This window comes from Emys orbicularis, chromosome 9 (assembly GCF_028017835.1).
Source record: "Emys orbicularis isolate rEmyOrb1 chromosome 9, rEmyOrb1.hap1, whole genome shotgun sequence".
NCBI classification, from domain to species: Eukaryota; Metazoa; Chordata; order Testudines; family Emydidae; genus Emys; species Emys orbicularis.
The window spans coordinates 83,163,547-83,188,347 of record NC_088691.1 but is presented as its reverse complement, the minus strand read 5'-3'; the positions used below and the strand labels follow the sequence as shown (position 1 = coordinate 83,188,347).

At 41.9% G+C, this 24,801-nt stretch overlaps 1 protein-coding gene across 2 annotated transcripts in view; it reads left to right on the top strand.

Annotated features, from left to right (window-relative positions):
* The window catches only part of VEPH1 (ventricular zone expressed PH domain containing 1), a 139,802-nt gene that overhangs the window by 90,280 nt on the left and 24,721 nt on the right, over nucleotides 1-24,801 (top strand). The window contains exons 9-11 of one of the 2 annotated variants that reach the window (XM_065411150.1): nucleotides 4,671-4,810; nucleotides 12,845-12,979; nucleotides 21,383-21,500. In XM_065411150.1, the coding sequence (XP_065267222.1) occupies nucleotides 4,671-4,810; nucleotides 12,845-12,979; nucleotides 21,383-21,500 (393 nt within the window). The remainder of the gene's footprint in view (nucleotides 1-4,670; nucleotides 4,811-12,844; nucleotides 12,980-21,382; nucleotides 21,501-24,801) is intronic. The other variant, XM_065411151.1, reaches the window with a different exon arrangement.

The following is a 24,801-nucleotide window of genomic DNA, read 5'->3' as shown; positions in this document are numbered from 1 at the left end:
CCCTAGGCAATTTATTCCAGTGTTTAACCACCCTGACAGCTAGGAACTTTTTCCGAATGTCCAACCTAAACCTCCCTTGCTGCAGTTTAATCCCATTGCTTCTTGTTCTACCCTTAGAGGCTAAGGTGAACAAGTTTTCTCCCTCCTCCTTGTGACACCCTTTTAGATACCTGAAAACTGCTATCATGTCCCCTCTCAGTCTTCTCTTTTCCAAACTAAACAAACCCAATTCTTTCAGCCTTCCTTCATAGATCATGTTCTCAAGACCTTTAATCATTCTTGTTGCTCTTCTCTGGACCCTCTCCAATTTCTCCACATCTTTCTTGAAATGCGGTGCCCAGAAGTGGACACAATACTCCAGTTGAGGCCTAACAAGCGCAGAGTAGAGCGGAAGAATGACTTCTCGTGTCCTGCTCACAACACACCTCTTAATACATCCCAGAATCATGTTTGCTTTTTTTGCAACAGCGTCACACTGTTGACTCATATTTAGCTTGTGGTCCACTATAACCCCTAGATCCCTTTCTGCCGTACTCCTTCCTAGACAGTCTCTTCCCATTCTGTATGTGTGAAATTGATTTTTCCTTCCTAAGTGGAGCACTTTGCATTTGTCTTTGTTAAACTTCATCCTGTTTACCTCAGACCATTTCTCCAATTTGTCCAGATCATTTTGAATTATGACCCTGTCCTCCAAAGCAGTTGCAATCCCTCCCAGTTTGGTATCATCTGCAAACTTAATAAGCTTACTTTCTATGCCAATATCTAAGTCGTTAATGAAGATATTGAACAGAGCCGGTCCCAAAACAGACCCCTGCGGAACCCCACTTGTTATGCCTTTCCAGCAGGATTGGGAACCATTAATAACAACTCTCTGAGTATGGTTATCCAGCCAGTTATGTACCCACCTTATAGTAGCCCCATCTAAATTGTATTTGCCTAGTTTATCAATAAGAATATCATGCAAATGCCTTACTAAAGTCTAGGTATACCACATCCACAGCTTCTCCCTTATCCACAAGACTCGTTATCCTATCAAAGAAAGCTATCAGATTGGTTTGACATGATTTGTTCTTTACAAATCCATGCTGACTATTCCCTATCACCTTACCACCTTCCAAGTGTTTGCAGATGATTTCCTTAATTACTTGCTCCATTATCTTCCCTGGCACAGAAGTTAAACTAACTGGTCTGTAGTTTCCTGGGTTGTTTTTATTTCCCTTTTTATAGATGGGCACTATATTTGCCCTTTTCCAGTCTTCTAGAATCTCTCCCGTCTCCCATGATTTTCCAAAGATAATAGCTAGAGGCTCAGATACCTCCTCTATTAGCTCCTTGAGTATTCTAGGATGCATTTCATCAGGCCCTGGTGACTTGCAGGCATCTAACTTTTCTAAGTGATTTTTAACTTGTTCTTTTTTTATTGTATCTGCTAAACCTACCCCCTTCCCATTAGCATTCACTAGGTTAGGCATTCCTTCAGACTTCTCGGTGAAGACCGAAACAAAGAAGTCAAGGCCTAAATGCATAGTCCTGGCAGTAAAATGCTGGGTCAAGGCCTAAATGCATAGTCCTGGCAGTAAAATGCGCCAATGGACAAAGCTATAGAAAGGCACTATGCTCTTCCTTCTGTTGCAGTGAAGCTTGGGGAGTTTAGAAAAGTTGTGTCTTTTCCTAAAGTCAGTCTCTAAGGACGATATTCCCCTGGGTGCAAAGGACTATGATTTCAGAGGGGCTGCACATGAAGCCCACTGGGCGAGCAGTTATACAGGGGTATCTGCACACCCCTGCCCACCCCTCAAAAAGGTTTCTGAACTGGCCCTGCTTAAACTGGCACAAGAAGGTCACTTGAGCATGTCAGGAATAGCATGTCAGGAATGGCATGTTTGCATATATATGGAGCCAGTGGCTCCATCAACCAGCAAGGAGGGTTGTCTGCTATTCCACCCTATGGATAGCAGCTGTGAGGAAAGTAGCACAGCAGTCACACACACACACACACACTCTCTCTCTCTCTCTCTCTCTCTCTCTCTCTCTCAGGCCTAATGAAGACAGAGTGGATGTCAGCTATCTTTCTCATGGAGGAAAACTGATGCTCTAGGCCTGATTCTCCACTGCCTTGCTCCCTGTAAAGTCATCTACACTTGTGCAAGGTGCATATCAAATGCTACCATCATTGTAAATGAGTGGAGAAGTCCGATTTGATTGTACTTTACACTCAGTCGGCACAGACATAACTAACCAAGGTGAAGCGCCATGGAGAATTAGGCGCCTCTAAGACCTACCTTATTAAAAATGTCTTTGTTTGAATATTGCTTAATCTTGGAGAAAGGGTTCATATAGATGGGATTTAAATTGTGCAAAATCATCCCTCGTTTTGCCAACCTTTACTCAATTATATCATCAGCATCAATGGGCATTGCATGCACAGAATGATTGCTGGATGGGTCCACTGACTGAATAAGAAATCTCAGGACCAGATTCCCCATTACATTATGGCTCCTTTGTGATACTCCAGTGTGAAGGGACCATAAGGCTTTTAGGTCTGGCCTCTGGGAATTCCACCAACATAGTGGAAATCTCCAGGTGGTGTAGAGTCATCTCCCCTTTGCCATCTCCAGAGCAGGGGCATAAGAGATTATAGATGGGGAGGATCAGGATGTAGAATGAGCATGTTTGATCTGGCTATTCCCAGCTGCTGAAATGGCCTCTTAGGGTGATATGCAACTGGGCATAAGTTAAAGCACCATCAGAGTTGCTCTTATTTACACTGGGGGCCTGGCTGTCCCCGCCAGCCATTCTATCAATGGGTGAAGTGCAAAGATGGTGGAAAGTCACAGTTGTGGCCTACATTTTTGCATTGAGCTTAGCACAGCCAGGACAGAGAATTCAACCTTCAACAAGGCCTCCAAGTCAACATTTTGCAAAAATGGAAACAAGCATCTAAAGGGCTGTGTCTGTGCTGCCATTCCAGTTAAACCTAGCATAAATATGATCAGAATCACGCTATAATATATTATGCAGTGCATACAGCCTTCTGTATTAAGAACATCACACTGAGGGTGCTTTCAAGTTGCATGTCACCACCATGGTTTGTTTATAGATAACTAATATGAATGTGGTTGAGAAAAATATACAAAGCCAATACTGGTTTCGATAGAAAAACATGAGTGAGCGATGAGAGTCTGTGAAAAATAAAAACACCCTCTCTATTTTGATTGTACATAACCTTGCAACCAGCCAATCAAGCTGTGACCTTTGGAGAGAGTCTGTCTGTTCCAGTGAGACGATCTAATCTCCATCCCAAGTGTTGGTTTGATGTTTTTACACCTATGAATGTATAGATGTTTCTGCAAACTTTCCCACGTCATTTAATTTATCAACCTTTAAATGCTAAACCACCCCCAAAACTAAAACTTTCCATTATTTTTTCTATGAAAATATTTGTATTTGCACTAATGTCAGTGATGCCTAGAGGTTAGAGCAAGGGACTGCCTCTGCCACTGTCTGACAGCAAGTCACACTGTAAAATGATGGTACAATAATTCCCTATCTCACTTGGGTGCTGTGACTCTTAATTAGTGAATATTTGCAAAGTGCTTTGAGATCCTGAGTTGGAAGGTGATATTTAAGAGCAATGTGTTATTATGAAGATGATTATTTTATATACACTTGATGAGAAGTGACATTTATAGAGCCCGAAGTCCTTTAAACTGATGACAGACTCAGAATGCCAAATTGCTCATTGAACCCTGAATAATACTGCTCTTATTGTAACTTCTAGGATGACTGTATTAAGTACTGCTGTATAATAAACATGTGGCATGCATATTGGTATTGTAAATATATTTAATTCTTTTGTGGCTTTCAGTCAATCTATTCAGTGACAGAGTGAGTTGAGTAACACTGCTCTAGCCAATGACTAATGGTGCAGCTTTTGTTTTTGAAAGGAAAAGTCCCAATTCATTATTTTGGGCATAACCCCTATTGAAATCAGTTTTTGCCTGAGTAAGGCCTGGGTGAGAGCTGCATAAACTTGGACCAGAAGTGAAGTCTCACTTTGTTGCTACCTAACATGGGATGCTCTTTCAACCAACTCTTTTAAATAAGAATGAGTTGTGAACAGTTTTAATATATTCGTCTGTTTTAATAAGCAAGCCTGTGAGTGTAAAATACAAGCTTCAGCGCATTCTTTAACAAAAAAGGAAGTGATACACACTAAAGGCCCAACTCTGCCCTGTGGAGTCAACGATAAATGGCTATATAAGGTGCAAAACAGTGGAGTTTTATATGTGCAGTGGGTGAAATATAGTCCTGTGCACAGGATCGGTACAGGGCCTATGCACCACTTATTGTGGCTTATATTCAATGTAACTGGTACATTGCCTGTGTGCTGGCCCTCTGAGCAGTGCTGAATTTCACCCATTTTGAGTTTTAGAGACAACTAATGATACCGACTAAATGAATATCTACTCTTATCTGGATAAAAGCCATTGAAATGTGAGAAAGTGAAAAATATAATTTAAAATATGAAGACATAATTGGTATATTTCAAATATGAAAATAATGGTTTCCTATAGCCAGAAGCATTGCATGTTTAAGTGTAAAGTAATATCAGGTAGTTAAATCTCTTTTAAGTAGTTGATGTTAATATTGTGTATATTTGTTTCTAGATACTGTTAGAAGTTGTGTAGCAAAGCTGTTCTTCAGCTGCCCCCTGAAGGGTCATTACTGCCTATACAGTAAATCCAGTTTTACTCTCATCAGCCGACAGCCTCAGCTATGGATCCATATCATGTTTCTCTTTCAGCAGGTGTGTGCAATACATATAAGTAGTGGCACCTCAATAAACTGTACATGAAAAAACAATGTTTTAATGGTAACCCATTTAGATATGTTTATCATCTCCATCACTGTTACTGTACGTGTGTATGTCCTTTGAATTCCCCCTTCTGATTTCTCAGAAGTGAACAGAGTTACTTATAAGCTCTCCACTATCCAGTGCTTTGCAGTAGACTGGCATAATGTTGTATGACAGAGTATGTGCTTTCTGTTAAATATAACAAATTTAAGATGTCCATATGAAATTAAGAAATCTGAAGTACAAACAACATTGGACCCAAACATGTCATCCTTATTCAGGCAAAACTCCCATTAAAGTCACGATTCTGCTTCCGTGGAAATGAATAGGCAAACTTCAGCTGAGTTCTGTGGAAGTAGAGTCAGGTCTATAGACTTCAGTAAGCCTTGGAGATGATCAGCACCCCTTAATCAAAACTCCCAGAGGGCAAGTAAGATCATCAGGAGTTGATCAGTGTTGTTCACCTATTGATTAAGATGATTCTTTTGATGATTATATTAAATATATTTCCAAATAAAGACCATTAATTGATCATGCTTATCTATATATATAAAGAGAGAGAGAACATTATTTTGAATAATATAAAGTTATAAAAGAAAAACAAATCTGCATTCCCAGTTCAACATGAATCATGATGTTTTTCTTGTATTTGTAATAAAAAAAAATCAGTTTCTCATAAACTATATATAGTAGTTAAAGATGCAGCATGCCCAATGTTATTGCAATGTTAGTAATTAGAGGTGGAAAAGACCTATTAGATCATTGGGTCAAATCTCTCCGCAAGTGCAAGGCATAGTGACATAGAGGATAGATCAGATATTAAACTAATGCTACCCTTGATCTTGGCTAAATGTTTACCACGGGAATATTCAAACACATATGGTACTGTAAATTGTATTCCTAATGGACATTTGGTTGATTTAACAGATCAAGATACTCCTACATGTTGTATGATGTCCTAGAAATAAGTACCCAAAAGATCAGAAAAATGCAAATGGGAAGTAAGAACCATTTTGATTTAACTCTTTCATTTCAAGTAGACATACCATCGAGCAGATTACTGTACCACCAGTGAGCTGAGCCCTCCCTGCCAGCTCCAGTCTAAATTCAGCACTGCCAGCAGCTGGTTCTGGAGCTGAGCATATTCATCTTGACCCTGACCCTAAGAAGTGATCTGTGCTGTGGCAGCCAGCAGGTCACTAGGACCTAATGGGGTAAACCACCAATGTCACAGCTGTGTAGTTTAGCAGGGTATGGCAAAGTACAATACCACCCACTGCCACTAGGATTTGGAGCTGCTTCAGCCCCTAAAGGAGTAGAGCTGGGTGCCACTGAGGAATTACCACCCTGCAGGACATAGACCACAGGTGGCTGAGGGAGGAGACACAGAGCAGGGAACACAGGTTTCTTAGGTTTTGCACAGCAGAGTACATGACTGTTTGCACATGCTTCCTTCAGCACATGGGTTCAAATAGCAGGGTGGAAGCTACAGAGTGGGGATACAGGGTTTGTTATGTGAGGCTATTTCAAATCACAATCACATGCCCTCTGCTGCCTCTGTTCCTGCTTTTCCACACCTAGAGGATGCTGGGGGGAGGGTGTGGATGGGTGGGTGTTCTGATTTGGTGGGGATGTGGGGAGGGGAGGGTCTGAGCCAGGTGATGATGGTTGTTGGGTAGGAGGGGGAAGAATTCTGAACCTGGGGATGGGTTCTGAGCTTGTCGTGGAGATGTTTGTTTATATTCTGAGCCTATGGGAGAAGGTTCAGGGCTGAGCATGTTTAAAGTCAAGCACATGCCTAGGAGCTTGGCTGGATTGGGGCTTAAGTGCTCACCCTGCAAAGATCTGGGAGCAACTAAGCCACTGAGCAAGGGGCAAACTGTTGTCTGCCCCAGCTGGACTATGTAGAGCCCAGGAGGAGAAAAGAAGAAATGTGATCTGCTGGCTTTTACGGGTCTGGTTCTTTCTTGAAAGTAGGGAAGGGAAAGGGAGAGACACTAGCATTTGAGGGGCAGAGAGAGAATTCAAGGGAAAGAGGGAAGGTATAAGGGGAGAAGAGGAAGGAGGACAGAAAGAGAAATAGGAAAGAGAAGACCAAACAAGTTAAAAATAAAGGGGGGTAAACAAGAAGTTGAAGAAAGAGACTGAATTTGAAAAGAGACGTCTTTTAAGGCAAAAGAAAAGGTGAAAGAGTAGCCTCAGGGAGAAATAACCTGAATACAATGGTGCATGATAGAAAAATGAGAGCAAGGAAAATAGCTGATGAAAAAGATCAGAAATGATGTATTGAAATACATGAGAATGAGCAGAGAAGGAAGAGCACATACTAGGAGAGTAAACAGTCTATTTCTTTATTAACATATACAGTCTGATGCCAAAAACACACCATCTTGCTGGATATTAACAAAATGACTTTAGTCCTCTCTTTCTCTCTGTTGTATATTTTGAATCAATTGTAGTGATGATTTCATCTTTGATTCCACCTTTATTTCCTCGTGCTTAACATTTTCCTCATAATTTTTCTTTTTTAAAACGTCTTGCTTTAACCCTTTCACCAAGATTGCATTGCACTTTGGCCTGACCCTTTCAGTCTTTTATTGAGCTAGGACAATAAGCATTGCAATATTTCCCATCTCAACAGATTTCCCATCCCTCTTCCTCCACCCCTTCTGTCTGCATTCTGTTCCTCATCTCTCTCTTTCTCTCTCTCTTTTTTTTTTTAATACCTCCTCATCCCCCTTTGGAGCCTCACCTCATTTAGAACTCCTGGACCATGACTTCTCCAGTTACACTTTGGCTTTAATGTGTTTTTCACTTTCCTGTCTTGGGTAATTGCATTTGTTAAATTAAAAATGCTGTTGCCAAGCTGACACCCTTAAATTTTGGCTCATCTTAGTCATAGCAGCTCATATACTGATGCTGTTCCTTATCTGTTTATTCTCTCCACATTTTTGATGATTAATCTTCTATGGCGGGGTGGGCAAGCTTTTTGGCCTGAGGGCCACATCGAGGAATAGAAATTGTATGGAGGGCCATGAATGTTCACAAAATTGGGGTTGGGGTGTGGGAGGGAGTGTGGGCTCTGGGGTGGGGCAGGGGATGAGGAGTTTGGGGTGTAGGAGGGTGCTATGGGCTGAGACTGAGGAATTTAGAGGGCAGGAGGGGGATCAGGGCTGGGGCAGGGGTGAGGGAAGGGGTGCAGGTTCCGGCTGGGGGTGCGGGCTCTGGGGTGGGGCTGGGATGAGAGGTTTGGGGTGCCGGAGGGTGCTCTGGGTTGGGATCGAGGGGATTGGAGAGAGGGAGGGGGATCAGGGCTGGGGTTGGGGCATGGGGAGAGGCTCAGGGGATGCAGGCGCCGAGCAGCACTTACCTCAAACGGCTCCCGGAAGCAGGGGCATGTCCCTTCTCTGGCTCCTATGCAGAGGCACGGCCAGGCGGCTCTGCACACTGCCCTGTCTGCAGGCACCGCCCTGCAGCTCCCATTGGAGCATGTAGGAGCCAGAGCGTGGCCATGCCGCAGCTTCTGGGAGCCGTGTGGTGAGGCCCATGACCCTGCGTCCCAGCTGTAGTTTGCCCACCCCTGTTCTATGGGCTGTTGTGTACTGTGCAAGTATTTTTTGTTAACTTCTGGAATATACTCCATCTATACTATGCTAGAAACTCACAAGACTACGTTCTTCCATCTATGCACAGGAAGTCCCACGTGTAACCCCTTATGTACCCAGAAGAGAATAGATCCCTGAATGTATAGGGCTCATCATGAGTCACCTTTCACACCCATTTTGGGGGGAAAGGGGCATAAAGCATTCCCCTGCGTGGGCCATCTCCATCTGGTCTGTGTGCGTGTGTGAGAGCAGCTGCTGCAGGGGAAGCTGCTCACCCTCCCATGCAGGTACACAGGTAGTAGACAGGCAGGATTGCAACAATAAGTGGGGTCTTGGCTCTGCCTCTCCAAGGCACTGGCTGGCAGAGCTGAGCCGGGCCAGAAGGGGATGTAAACTCTGCTAGGACCAGAATATTTCCCTCTTGGAGCAAGGGGGCAGCAGGGACTGAATGGTGACTCTGCATTGAGTTGGAGGTGTAATTTCAGTGAGACATACCTGTGATTGAGCTAGTGTGCTAAAAAGGAGTGTAGCTGTGGCAGCACGAACAGAAGGAGGGGCTAGCCGCCCTGAGCACAAACCCATCATCTCAGACGGGATCATACTTAGGGTGGCTAGCCCCTTCTGCCGCTTGCACTACCAGGGCTACAGTCTATTTTTAGCATTCTAGTGCAATTAGAACTAGTACAAGTATGTCTCCTTGCGATGGAAATTACACCTTCCAGCTCTTGTGTAAACACCTCAGAGTCTCATTCTGTCCCTGGTGTGCTCCTGGGGCAGCGAAATTCCACATTGCCCCTTCCTGAGGGCTTGTGGTAACACCATGATCTAGTCCTTATTTCCCTAGGAATTTATGTTCTTTTTTTTACCATCTTTTATGTCTATGGGCTGGTCCACACTAACCCCCCACTTCGAACTAAGATACGCAACTTCAGCTACGTTATTCACGTAGCTGAAGACGAACTATCTTAGTTCGAAATTACCTCGGGTCCACACGCGGCAGGCAGGCTCCCCCGTCGACTCCGTGTACTCCTCTCGCGGAGCAGGAGTACTGGCGTTGACGGCGAGCACTTCTGGGATCAATCCGGGATTGATTTATCGCGTCTAGACAAGACGCGATAAATCGATCCCAGAAGATCGATTGCTTACCGCCGGACCCGGAGGTAAGTATAGATGTACCCTATGGCTTTGTTTCTATTCTGAATTACTGGTTAATATCGGGGTCCTTGAAGCTTTATTCTTCTATTGCTTTTGAAGTAGTTGTAGTAAAAATTACTGCTGAACATCTAGAGCCTGATTCTGGTGCCAGTGAGTCCACAGCAATACTCCCATTGGCTTCAGACGTGCAGGATCAAGTCAGTAACATTTGGTTTTGTGTCCTTGCAAATACATTGTACACATAGCAGTTTATATGCCCTTCTGTGAAAAAGTGATGATTCTTATTATGTTGTATTCTCTATTCAAACCTATTGTACAGTAACATGAAGTTTGATGTATCGTAATTTACACTTTTTCATTTGTTTGAAACTCTAAACGCTTTTACATACTGTGTATATAACCATTTTTAAATTAAATATCATGCTAAATTCATCCCTGGTGTAACTCCATTGAAGGCAGTGGAATTGCACAAGGCATGAATTTGGCAGAAAATATTTTATAATGTGTTAATAATTAACTAAATTAGGTAAATGCTAACTATAAAAAGTCCTTTTTGACCCAGATCCAAGGAATTCCATGAGTTACCTTATTTTTGTGAATGAATGCTATGTTTTGCCATTTATTATACTCTTTTTGTCGAGTGCAAAGGAATAGTTTTGCTCTCATATCTCCATAACAGACCTTGACTTCTGTCTTCTGCTCTCCCTATAATTGTGAAAGTCTAGGTTAATAATTTTAATATGCTTTGAAATCCTTGGTTGAAAGTTGTGGAACTGAAAATTATTATTATTATATGTATTATTTATTATTATTTCAAACTGGGTGGATTTTATGCTCATAGAGGGAGCAGAATATTTGACTTCAGATCTGTTTTGCAGATTTGAGAGGAGACTGTTTTTCCAATTAAGAACAGAAATGAAGGTAGAATAATGATGGTCTTGGGGGAAGAAAGCATGGTATTTAAGAAGTACTGACATTTTCTGAAAATGCAAGACCGTAATGACCAGCTGAAGAGGAACAAATCTAGTTCAATTTTTCAAGTTTGATTTATTTATTTATTTATTAAGTTTTTTCCTACAGCAAATTTTGCATCAGATGATATAGGTCAACTCTACAGCCACACCACCTCTGGCTTCATTGGTCTCTTCAGGCGTGAAACTGTATAATAGGCAGTGTTGGTAGTGCCCCCTATTTTTAAGGTTGTCCGATACTTCGTATTATAAGACCCTGTTTTCAGTTGCTTGTAACTTTGCCAAATACTAACTGTTTGGGTTCAAATTTTCCATGCAAAGGTGTCCCTTAAGCAGAAATTGATTTGGAAAATGTAAGCTAAAATGGTTTAGCCATGTCTAAGAATGTGTCTAGGAGGATATATGTTGTTTTGCCCATATTAAAAAAAATTTGGGTGACCTTTTCTTTGCATCTTTGAATCACTCTGGTGCCACTATACTATACTACACTATACTATACTATACTAGAAATTTGGCAAGGGGTGGCCTTTATGTCAGGGACATGCCTTTTGCCACTCCTGTGAAAATATGCCTGAATTTGGCCAAGTTCTAAGTCTCTGAAAAATCACAGTTCACGCATGCCCAGTAGAAATGTCTTAGATTTTTAGCAGCTAAATTGCCTGAAACTTGCATCCACATTGGGCATGCTCCAGCCCAGAGCTGAGCAGGCTTTCCCTGCAATTGCATCTCTAGACTGCTGTGGGTCAGGCTGGGATCAAGCTAGGGTGACCAGTCAGCAAATGTGAAAAATTGGGATGGGGGTGGAAGGTAATAGGAGCCTATATAAGAAAAAGATCCCAAAATCGGGACTGTCCCTATAAAATCAGGACATCTGGTCCCCCAGATCAAGCACCAGAACTGAGAGCAGGGAGCCTGTGTCTTTTGGGTGCTCAGTGACCCCCTGCTGGTCCCAGGCAGCATGGAGGAGTAAGCTACATGATTCAAATGCTGAAGAGGCACGAGTCAGACTTGGGGGTTTGTGTGCAGGGGGATTACATTGGAACAAGGATCCTGTGGAAGGGAAAGTGCAGGACTTGGAGGCTGCTGGGGTTGGGAGGGAAATTGGAACTGGTAGTTGGGGAGGGAGACTGGAACTAGGTGGGCAAGAAGACAGGGATTGGGAGATGGGGCAGACTGAGACTGGCTGGAAGAGGAGATTGAGACTAGCAGGCAAGGACACTGGGCTGGGGAACCAGGGAGGAAATGGGGGAGGAGGGGGGACTGAGATTGGATGAGGAGATGCGGGAGACTGGGACTGGCGGGGCAAGGAGACTGGGACAATGAGCCCTGGCAGGAAAACTGGGACTGCAAGCCAGTGGGGACAGAGAATGCAGGTGAGGGGAGGGGTGACTGGAAGCCAGGGGGAGGAAGAGAGATAAATAGGAGCCAGGAAGGAGGAAATTGGGACTGGGTGACAAGAAGGCTGGAGACAAGGAGTTGGGAGTGTAGGGGGAGAAATGAGCATGACGGGGCTGTGAGATTGGGATGGGGAATCTGGAGGGGTAAGACTAGGTCTTGCTGAGAAAGGAGACTGAGATAAGAAGTTAATTTTGTCTCTGCACTGGGCTTTCAATGTACGCATCCCAAGTCTTTTACCAAAAGAGACATAATACTAGTATATAAGAGTGCTGGTACTGCTACTAATAGCTAGTTCATATATACCACTTTTCAACATTAGATCTCATAGCACTTTACAGAGTTGGTCAGCATCATTAACACCACTTTACTGAGGCACAGGGAGGTGAAGTGACTTGCCCATCGTCACCTATAGGTTAGTAGTAGAGCCAGCAATAGAACCCAGGTCTTCTGAGTCCAGTGCTCTCTCCACTACCAGCACTACTATATACTAGTGTTATGTGTGTGCGCACACAGGGTAGTAGTGGTATGTTGTAGGTATATAGTAGTACTAGCTTATATGTAAAATGTAATGAATCAAGTGCCTGTGAAATCAGGTGTTGTGCAGAGAAATAGTCTCAGAAGAACTAATGGAGTATACAGGAATTATTTAGTTTCACAGATTTATATACTTTGCATTGATACGAATCAATCTTAACTGTACTGAATTTTTTTTTAAATGTCAGTGTCAGACATTCTGCTCTTGATATAAGATGCAACAAGGACAGCAATTACTTTGTGTAGTTGTATCATTCTGAAATAACAGCAATACGATTTTTGAAGACTCAGACTGAAATTTTCTTTTCAAATATTTTCTCCAGAACTTGTTTCCAGAACCCTTGTCCATACAAAGTAACTCTGTGCAAGTCCTTAAAGCCCTGTGGGAGAAGACACAGCTGAAGGGAACACATGGTTTTGAAACTGCGATGATTCAATCTACATTTCCACACCAGAAGGTAAACATTTATTCCTTGGGGTGGGGGGATGGGGAAGTGATTTTATACCAACCTTTAGAACCGGTCTACATGGATCTTTGCAATAGATGTGATGGCTCCATACTGTGTTTAACTACTGGAAAGCAAACCTCTTACACACATGCACATGTGTGTGCACACATAATATCAACAAATCATAACTATCTTAGCAATTAAACATGGGGCCCAATCCTGCTTCCAAAGAAGTCGATAGAAATTTTGAGGCTGACTTAAGTCAAAGCAGGATCAAGTCCAGGTGACCTCTGCTTCTTATTTCTAACTATTGAATCACATTAAAATAAACTAAAAGGACACCATTTTTTTATATTACTTTTCCATGTGAGCAATTGCTGTGTTGCCAAAAAGATGCTAAGCATTTGCTCTTGGGAGAGGAGGTGGCCCATGACACTGAGAACAGGATGGGAAGTGGTTTGTGGACACAGGTGGGATTTTCAAGAGTGCCTTAGGAACAGAAGTCCCATTCACTTTCCATTTCTCTATTAAGAGGTGATCTGAATTAGGAAAATGTTTGAGAACTACTGCTTTCGTCATTGGTAAATTACAACCTGTTTCCACCCTCTTTTGCTCTGTGTATGTTTGTGTGTTGAAAGGAAGCTTCTTTATGCACTGAATAATTTTTATGTCACTAAATTTCTTTTGCCTTCAGTGCTGTACAGCTCTGGTTTCTTCTAGGTATTTTCACTCATTACCTTGCCAAGTCCTCTTCAGCCAGTTTATTCATATGGCAGTCTATGGCTTATTCATGATGTAGGGCCCCCTCTCTTACATAAACCACACCCAGCTTGTAAGGGCGTTGACCAGTGCTCAGCAGGAATTTTATTTCTGAGCTCTGTAGTGGATCCATAAATGTGTCATTTTGTATTGTACTTTGAAATGTCTCCAGGTTTACCTAAGCCCTCACATATGCTTCATGGGAGTTGCTAGTGAAGTGAATGAAAACAGGTGATGGTACATGTAGGTATTTTTTCCTATTTACATACATAATTTTAAAGGCTAGAGTCAGAATAGCTGCCATGATGGACTGTTTAGCTGCCCTGTGGAAATTCACACAATTCTGCACAATGCCTTGGATGCTATGAAAATGATGATTTTTACACACTCCATTCTTACCATCTGTCAAGTTTAAAAGCTATTTACTGTTTCAGGAATTGTAGGGAAAACTGTTTCAAAGCTATTCATCAGACTTCATGGAAAAGACCAGTAGAGGATTATAAAACAAAGACGTATTTGAGCTAAGTGCAGAAATATTCTTCAACATGTACAATTTTTTTTTTTTTTTACATCTCAGCTAAAATTGGATGAACTAAATTGTCAGATGTGGTTTTAAAATATTCTTTCTCAGGCTGAGACTAAGAATGGAAAATGTCTGCCTGAAAGTATTATTTTACTAAAGTGATGACAGTTGAAAATAGGAGTTATTAATGGAAACATCTTCTGAAACATAAGGTGATCGTGTTGCATGACCTATCCAGATGCAACATATACCAGTACGTGCATATCATACACATGCACATACAGATTTTTTATATTCAAAATTAGATAAAACTAGATCCAAGCTGTTTCTTCCAAAATCATAAAGCTGTTCTTTGTTTAACTTAGAATAAAGCTTGTAATAGCTCATTTGCTGAGAATGGAGTAACCTGCACAGTACTATGAACTCGGAGATCTGTCAACCGAAGTGATGCGAAGGTCCTTATGACTGCGTATATAGGAACAAATTGAACCCCAGCATGCAGTCTGAAGAACTGGGCTGTGCACTGGGCAGATTCATAGAGTCTAGTGGTGTTTACAGTAGAACCACTTCATGGCCAGCTGCAGTAGCCCCCATGGCTGGTGCATCTCCTTTCCATATGGGGACTGGCCACTAGCTCCATATTGTTCCCTCCCCCAAATTCCTGTCCACACTTACATACCATGAGCCCACAATGCTCAGAGAGTGTCACACCAAGGTTAATGGCAGCCGACCTAGTAGTCAAAGCCAGCGTTCACAGTCACGAGACAGGATATCTGGAGATCAGAACCAAGAGACAAACTGGAGATCAGAACCATGAGTCAGGAACCAGAGTGAGGCCAGGTCAGGATACCAGGGGGTAAGAAGCAGGAAACACATAGGAGGTCTGGAACAGCAAGGCAAATGCCAAGTGTCAAGCTGGGGTGGGATACCAGGAAATCCAGGAGCCGGAGCTGGAGCCAGAGCCCAGTTATTTAGACAGCTTCCTGTTCCTGCTGCTGGCTTAAATAGGGCCAGTGGGCCAATGAGCCACACTAGGGCGCTAACAATCACATCCAGCAAACTTTTAGTCTCCAGAGTATTTGTTGCATAATTCTATTACTCTTAGTCCTTTGGGGGTTATTTCATCATTCCTTTTTTGTATGAGTACTTTCTTGGTTAACTGTATTCCCAAACTAATGGGACAGTACATCAAGAAACTGTAAAATTAAAACACTGATCCCAACCAACTAGAAAATGGAACTTTGGAAACTCAGCAAGTTGTAGAATTACACACTGTTATTAGGATTCTGGATAACAATCAAGTAGATGCAACACATTAAAGACTTTCTTGAGATTTTAAAAATGCTGTGCAGCATTTGGCTGGTTTCACTTTCTTTGTTTTTGGTTTGCTTACTAAGATAGGGCCTGCTATTGCTCCTGTCAAAAAACTCATTGATTTCATTGGCAAAATTCCCACTGACTTTTCTGAGAGCAGGATCTGGACCTATTGTTTAGTAGATTTCTTTTTATTTCTTGTGAAATTCAGAGACCAAGAAGACTAGCTAGAGTCCGGTGTAATGCTGTTGGCCCAATGCAGTTTTTTCAGTGTCTCTCAAACATGACCAGGAGTGGCTATAAGAAGTGCAAATGTGTGACTACACACACACACACACACACACACACACATTCTCCTGAAAGCTTTTGCTTTTTCAGAAAAGTTTGCTTCAGTTGGAAAATTTGCCTTATACTGTGTATAGGTCCAACCGTGCAAGACACGACATACTCTCAACCCTCAGTGACTATAGTGGAAGCTGAGAACGCTCAAGCACCTTGTGCAGAAGGACTCCATAACTTTCTTAAAAGCAATTGTGGGTTAGAATTCTTAACTAACTAAACTCTTAGGCACTTGGGTTTACCAAGGGACAGGATGAAGTGCTTAGTCATGTAAGCTTTCTAGCACTACCTTTGAATATTCTGGTAACAGATCAGCATATTAGGCCAGATTTTCAGCTGGTGTAAATGAATGGAGGTCCGGTGGTTTATAACAGTTGGGGAGCTGGCCCATCCAATTTCTGCAGGTAGAAAGACACTTAAAAGAAATGCTAACATGGAAAAGTAAATTTAAAAACAAAATATCCTGCTTTCCCCCCACCACACATACAGACACCCTTGCAGTTTTATTTCATCAAAAATTTCCGGGGGAAAAGTTTCCTTACCTTTTTTCTTTTCTGTTTATGGGTCTATCGAAATATAATCAAACATGGCAATTCCAGCACCATACTGTACATTCCGTCACAAACAGACACATGTTCTACATCAGCTTAGGAAATTCAGAAACTCTGGGTTTCTGAAAATGGTTAAAGAAACCACTCTCTTCCTGGGAGAAAGCAGGCTGCACTGTCCTCTAACAAATTCCAGTAGCATTTTGAAATATTTTTGCAAGTAATCAGTAGGTAGGTGAATAAGGCCTTATTCATCCTGTCCCTCAGTAAGTTGCCATTACTTCTGAAGTCTGGAGAGAGATTAGGAGAGTAGCTGCGTTTAATAACGTTTTGCTTTATAGTAGGATCAGTTGGGAATGCAGTCAACAGACACTAATGCTCTAAGTATCTGTTTTGCTGTGTATGCGTGCATGCATTGCACTCTTTCATTGTGATACAAGAATGCCAAAGAGAGATCCTGTTCTTCTCTTTATTGGCACACTAATCCTTTGTGATCAGTTAACTGGGTGCAGTGAACAATTTTAGGTTTTTGATAACGTGCTCCTTTCTTAACACACTAAAATAAATATTGTTTGGAAAAATAATTCCTTAGCAGTAGTGTTGTCTGTTGGATAAAGTATAGGATGGGGAGCCACAAGACCTGGGTTTTTCTAATCTTGGCTCTGAGAGTGGTTTATTTATGTGACGTGGGGCAAGTGACTGAAACACTCTGTGCCTCAGTTTCCCCACTTGCAAAAAGGGTATTAAGGCTTGATGTTTGTGAAGTGCTCTAAGATCTTTGCATGATGCTAGGCTGTTGCACAAATAATAATCACAGATGATATCACCTGCAGAAATGTGAGCAAGTCTCTACAAATAACAATACCCACCAATTCATAGGAAGGGCAAATATCTTGCATTGTGTTCTAGAGGTGGATGAGAGATCCATTTGCCTTTTATTTCACAATCTGCATCTTCAAGAACAGCCAGTTGGCCTACTCTCTTCCCTGGGCTCTTTAGGGGTGCCCAGCTGGCTTGCTCACTTGTTTGGTTTGGCGGCAAGTTAATAACACCATTCGCCCACTAAAACCAGGAAAGCATCATCTTGGATGAGCAACTTGCTGGAAGCAATTCAGAGAACACTCTGTATCATGTGGCTGCTGCTGCTTTTAGCGCTTTAAAACACTTTGTCTCTAGTTCAGTGTTTTGAATGGGCAAACCAATAACTCCTCTGAAGCCAGTGAAGGTTCTCTGGGGTAAAGTGATGTAAGTGAAAGGAGAGCCAGATGCCATGCTTCCAATGCACTCAGTTCACCACCTAGACACAATGTGGCACATGGAGATGCATCAGTCACAGATATGGATGAACTAAAACCTTGTCTTGAAAACTGAATTTAGGGCATTCTAGGAGTAAAGGCCTTTAAATTCCTGTTGAAATGGTTAATGTTACTGGCATTTTATTGTGATATTAATGAAGTCTTAGGGAGCCTGAAGCCTAGGTAGGGGTCTTTTTTATTAAATCTAAATAAAATGAAATAAATAAATGTCATTGTTACTGATACCAATGTATTCATTTCTTTATTTTCTGTTTTGTTATTATGTGTTTGAATTACTTTTGTTTTGTGAGATTTACAGTTGTTGAAATTAACATTTTAAAATAACCAGATTAACAGAATACTTTTGACAATGCCTAAATAGTTGTTGTGCATGTAGATTATACAACATCAAGACATTAGGAATGAAGGAGATGCTCAGATTTCACAACTATTTGTTTCTCATTCTTAAATGTACACTTATGCTCAGTAAGTTTCCTGTTTACAATGTCACTGAAAAATGAAAAATATGTGAATAATTTGAAAAAATATTAGTAGCTAGGAATATTATTCCTCTTCTAGTAGTGAAGACGTTACTCCAGATTAATGCTGGTATACTTGAAAGCAGAATATTGACTCCAGTAGAATTGCTTCAGATTTGCATCATGGTGATTGACTGCAGATTTTGGGCCAATATGTGCAGCCAACTCACTATCATAAATACCTACCATCACACAAAGAATCTTATGTAGCAACATACTATATGTTCATGCCACAAAAAATATTTATACAACGCAGTTTAAAATTTGCCAGAAATAAAGTATTTCCAGATGTATACCCTCATAGATTTCCGGTCAGTTGCTTCACAGTTCTTTATCGGAGAACATAGGCTACATTATAAAAAACAGAACCAGTTTTATACTCATTGCAAAATCCATTGTGTTGACTCATGCCATCATTTCATCAGAAGAGTGATGGAGCAGCTATTTTATGAACCTTACACGATTCCTTCAGATTTATTTGCTGAGTAGTTTTGCAAGAAAATAAATAACATTTTTAAGCAATTGTCATTTCCATTTATTCCATTTCTGCACTTGATAAATCACTTTATCCATCAAGAAATAATGCCCCATTTTCACAGCTGAGTAGTCGCCTTACACCTTCCAGATGATGCAGGTGAGGGACGGGGAAATCTCTTGCCCCAAAAGTTTGACTACCTCCCACCTCACAAGATGGTGTATTTCAAGCAACTGCTGATTGCCACACAGACTTTTCTTGAGCCTTTTCCCCATCCCCTGGCACCATAGCCAACGCACCCTAGCCACCCAAGAGGTGCTTTTAAAAGCATAGAGAAGGCACCTGCTGCTCTCTAGATGTTTTTCCTTTCAACCCTGACATTATCAACTCATCTCTTCACAATGTGTCATTCATGGAAGACCCTGGGGACACACTGGAGGCAGCATCACCACTCTTGTGCCCAGCTTTCCAGTGATAGACTATGGCAGAGAATACACACCACACCAGGGCAGAGAGAACCACACATCCCAGGGCACTTCACTGCCCATTACTTTGCTCAGGTCCCCTTCTTGGAAGCTATTCCTTCACTGATACAAGGGACCAAAGGCCAGGGAAACTTCCAGAAGCTAGCTGGGCACGTCCTATTCTGTTTGGTTCTCCGACACCATCCTGCTTATGCTCTGTTGCCTCAGGTCATTGTACCTGGGCCTCCCTCTGAAAAACCTGAGGTGGTTCCTGCCTAAGTAGCTACCAGCTATCCTGCCATTGACAAGTCAGCTGAATAAGTATGGTCAGTGTAGAGAAAGCTCTCCAATTTCAGAGCAAAGCAGCCTGCTGAATACCATGAATGGAGAGGGTTCCCCTGTAGAAGGAGAGTTAGTCCCACTGGTATGGGAAGGGCAGTCAGTGAGCAAAGTAGTCAAGTTTTACTGGCCATTTTCAGTGAATCAGTGCTCAAACGCCAGGAAAGAAAGCACCCTAGACATGGACAGCCTGGTTACGCCAAACCTCAGGTATGCTTGAGTACAGTCCCCATATCAAAGAAACTATTTCAGAACCAAAAGGGTTCCAAACTGGGGGAGGAGGAATGTATCTCTCATGTAGTCCAGTGGGAGCTGGCATGTTAGGCCAGGCCAGAAATCAGTAGAAGACAGGAAGACCCTCTTGCTTCTATAGGCCTTATATAGATATTTCCTCCATTAGACAAAATGATTTAAAAACTTTTTAAGATGCAGCTTTTCAGTCCTTAGTTCTTGGTGTGCTGGGAAACACATTTATGTTCCAGCTCCTTTTGGACAGAGAAGAATCTTTCTTTGTCCTGTTTCCGCTGATGGAAATTAAATGTTTATAATTAGCAGATTTTTCTGATGTGCTTCTTTGACTGCCATCTCTCCCTGGGACAATAAATGTGTGTTTTGGCAGATGTCCCTGTACTGGTATTTGTGCATGTGTCTGTTTCAAACTCAGCAGGTGGTTGAGATGAGGTCTTTAATGGAGGGAGAGGATATTCAACCATTTCTATCTCCATATTAGAAGTACAGGAGAGTCCCTAGTTGTGAAAACAATGGGCCAAATTTCCCCCCGCAATACAACCCCTTTCCTCTGTCTGCCAGCACAAAGAACCTTTAGAGCCAGGGACTTCAGCCAACTGGGGATTCCCCCAACTGGAGGAGTCCCTGAATGACATAGAGCTGATGTAGCTGGCTTAGGGTGACCAGACAGCAAGTGTGAAAAATTGGGATGGGGGTGGGGGGTTAATAGGAGCCAATATAAGAAAAAGCCCCAAATATCGGGACTGTCCCTATAAAATCGGGACATCACCCTAAGCTGGCTCCTCTTTTCCCCTTGGCTCTAGAGACATGGCCAGGAGATAAGGCAAGTCTAGAAAGCTGCTGTGGTCCAGCAATCCACAGCTGGGATAGTGGCTCCTTTAAGGTTTGTTAGGAAAACAGTTTGTATGAGCTTCATTTAACCTGTTACTGCAGTTTTGGAACTAAACCTCATAATATCAGTGCTGCTCACCAGAGGTTTGAGTTCTGGCAAACAAGACCCTCTCATCTGTCTTTTAAAGAAGAGTGGGCCCCAACCCACCATTCAGTGATTAACCCTCTGTTGTGGCCTCATATCCATTTAAAAGGGAGGAAATTCCCAGCGATGTAGTGTCACTAGAGATCATTGGAGTCTAGTGGGTCACCAAAAAAAAAAAAAAAAAAAGCTCTGGAGAGAGGCTGAAAGTAGTAAAGAAGTTGCTGCTGGAGGGAAGCTATGGCAGGCGGTAGTGGCCAGAGCACAGCTGGCAAGAACGGAAGAGTATCAAAACCTCCCCAAATCCTACCTTCTGAAGAGTTGCAACTTCAGCTGCTTTTGTTGAGAGAAAAGAAACACCCTGTTTTTAATAGATCCACCCAGACGGGGTGTTTGCTGCCACAAAACATAAGAAAGAAGGGACTCTACTAGATCTTAACCCTTCAAAGCTCAATGCTCACCAGGTGCTATTTATAAACTCACAGCTCTAGTTTTTATCAGGTGGAAGCACTGACCCTTATGATTTCATTTTACAAGTAATAAATTATGGGGCAATTGGATCATTCATACTGTGAATTTTTTATTACTGCCCTAGGATCTGGACCATGTTCAGATGCATCTGGAAGAAGTGAGGTTCTTTGATTTATTTGGATACAGTGAGGAAGCAGGAACATGGCAGTGTTTCATGTGCAATAATCCTGAAAAGGCAACAGGTAAGGGATCTTCATTCACTACTTCCATGCAACAAGTAGTAGGGTTCCGGTTCTGGCAGACTACATTACCTGGCTGGATAATGCAGTGTAGACTTCGAGTCTCCAAAAGTAACATGATTCCTACACCTTATGTAGCAGTAACAACAGAGGAGAAGATCTAGCCATGGCATTGTTGGGCTTTTCTATACAGGGACACTCAGGAAAGTTCAGTCAGATCCTTGGATGATGAAGTTGCAGTTACCTAAAGACCACCTACTCCTGAATGAAACTATGGGGGGTGGGCATAACGTAATTTAATTTATGTGCATTGACTTCACACTTTTGATTATTCACCTTAACTTTTCAGCATGTCCCTTTGTAGACATGGCCTATGAGAGGGAGGCTGTTAGAAGGGAAATACTGCAGCAAACTCTGAAGAAGAGGGCAGACAAGTTCTCCCTTTAATTGGAGCTCATCAGCAAAGTTCTTCCCTTCCCTTATCTCTCTTCCCAATATTTCTGAAGAGACACAGGATTAAATTCGAACTTTATTAGCTGTGTGTTGGAAGTGGGGTTGTAAACCCAGAGTGAATGTGGACATGTATACTGACCTGTCCTACAGTCACCTTGTGCAGCAGGAGTAATCTGCAGACATGGAGTGGCCAGATACGGGAATATGAATTTAAAAGTCCATGCTGGCCCAGGCCACAGGTTCCAGCTGAGAATGTCCTTGCTGCGGGTGTTTAGGGAGCCTAGAAGGGATGCAACAGTTGCCCTTTAATTGATGTCTCTTTGTATGAGTACACATCCCTGGAAGAAGTGGCTTAAATTTGACTCAGAATTATTAGTTTTAATGTGATCAAATTCCTGGCACACTTTTTCTGGGAACAGGCTGTTTAACAATTCAGTGATGAAAATGTTTGTATAGGTAAAAAATATAGGTGTGTCAAATTGCCTACTATATTTGGTATCATTATAAGTAGAGCTGGTAGCACTGCCTGTTACTAAGGTCGCCTGACATTTCCCATTCTAACACCGTTTTGCAATCATTGTGAACATCTGCCCAAATTTGGCCAAGTTATAAGCCTTTGAAAAATCACAGTTAACACATGCTCAGTAGAGACTTCTTCAATTGTAGCAGGTAAAATATCCAAACTTTCTCACCTCACTGAGCAAGTTTGAGCCTCGCATAGATCCTAGTGCTGACCTAACTGCGTATGTGCCATCACCACAAAGTGACAGAGCCTGCTCCATCCCCTTACTGCTCCGAGCATCCCCCGCAGCTCTGGCAGAGCCTCAGTCTTCCCCCTCCACCCTGGCCGTGCAAGGAGCCCCCCCGCCAGCGGTCCATGCAGCCAGAGCTGCCTCAATAAGAGGCACTTAAGAGTCTGAATTCAGAGTACTTGAACAGATCACTAACATCTTGAGTGCATAAATGTTACATTGTGCCTGTCTCTGAGAGTCTTTAGGAAGAAATGCCTGAAAGTAAGGATATGAAGTGTTTCTTTAGAACATTTGAAGCAAATAGGTTGGCATATTAGGTTTCTCTTTTTGTTGTTGTTTAAAAGTAGATAATTCTCAGGCAGAGGAAATAGACTGGTAAAAATTCAAACACTACCAGATGTAGGTTTGAACATAGTGAATCAAAATGTTTGACATTAGAATCTTCACTGTTCAAGTTTTTCTTTGCTCATTTCCTGCTGCCATAAATACAACATGCAAAGGCATTAGCTATAGGACTCAAAAGTATTATTTTATAGATTGCTGGAATCTCAGTCCTGGAAATGGAGCAGTTCTAAACTATTAATCCCCAAATGCTTAATACAACATTACATACAAATCAGCTAATACAACATTATGATTTAAATAAAATTTTACATGCACAACATGCATGAAATTCAAATTCTATGTATCTTGAGACTTTAAATACACAACATTCAAGGATTTTAAAATAATGATACCCACAACAGTTATAGCACAGCCCCCTGGTACATATGTAGTTTTTTCTATGAATATTCTGTATGTAGATGGTATTAACTTTAATGCCCTAATATATGGTTTATAACAATAATCAAGACAATCATTTGCACTTCTATAGTATCTTTCATCTGAGGATTTCACAGTACTGATGGACATTAGATATTTAAGTCTTGCAACACCCTTCCAAGGTAGGTATTCTTCTCTATTTTACAGAAGGGGGGTGGGCAGAAGAGAAGCCAAGCCCCAGAGAGATGAAGTGACTTGTTCCAAGTCACAGAACGGGGAACAGAACTCAGATCTTTTGTCACCTGGTTTATGTCTCAACCACTAGACCATGCATTCTCCCATACGAATGCATGTGTCCAAGCTGTGGTTGCTGTAGGAAGCATTCCCTGACTGTTGGGAATTAAAAGTCCTGAGATTTATTGCATTAACACATCTCTTTGCATCTCAGTTCCTTGTTTCTTTTGTAAAATAAAAAAACAGATTGTCACACATTCAGAATAAACATGCTTCTTTGGATGGAGCGTGTCAGTGCTTTTAGCATTACCTCTTCTTCCTTTTATACCTCTACTCTCTAGTTTGGCCCAGTAGGGGCAAGCCAGGCAATTGACTTTTTACAAAAGAGAAATTTCTTTCTAAGAAGGTTTTAAAATATTTTAATGATAAAATTATGCAGAAAATTTACCTGTCCTACAGCTGCTTTGTGTGTGGAGAATACCTGATTATGATGTGTCCTGATATATTTAGCGGCTTCTTCCTTGTATTCTCAAAAGCTGATAAAGCCAAGGCCTGATATTGTTCCCATTTGCACTGGTTTTCCCTTGGTGTAACTCCACTGAGATCAGTGGAGTTACTTCAGATTTACACTGGTATAAGCGAGAAGTCTAAGGACATTCAGGAGCTGGACACTGAAGTTGATGGGAAAGAGATTAGGAATTAAAGGAATGATTGAGAAAAGATTCAAGACATTCCGTATTCTATACACTCATCTCATCTGGCAACCATGGAAACCCAAACCCTTTCCTCAATCCCTTCTATACTCTCAAGGAGGAGCAGCTATTCCATACTGCCTAGCAGTGTAATCCTCATTCTCAAATGTTCACTTTGCCTTGTAAATTGCAGCTCTTCTTGCCACGTGGAGAGAGAGATTGCTTTGGAGACTTCCAGTCCTGAGAGAGCAACTCCATTTCCCTATTAACCGCATTCAAATGAACAACTGATTTTTCTCAGGATAGATGGGGGCCTGTGAAAGTACTGAAATGTCCTGAGGGAACATGCCCTCGCACTGCTTATTATAGGCTTTCTTACTTTATGAAAAGAGAAAAACAGTGATTGGGAAA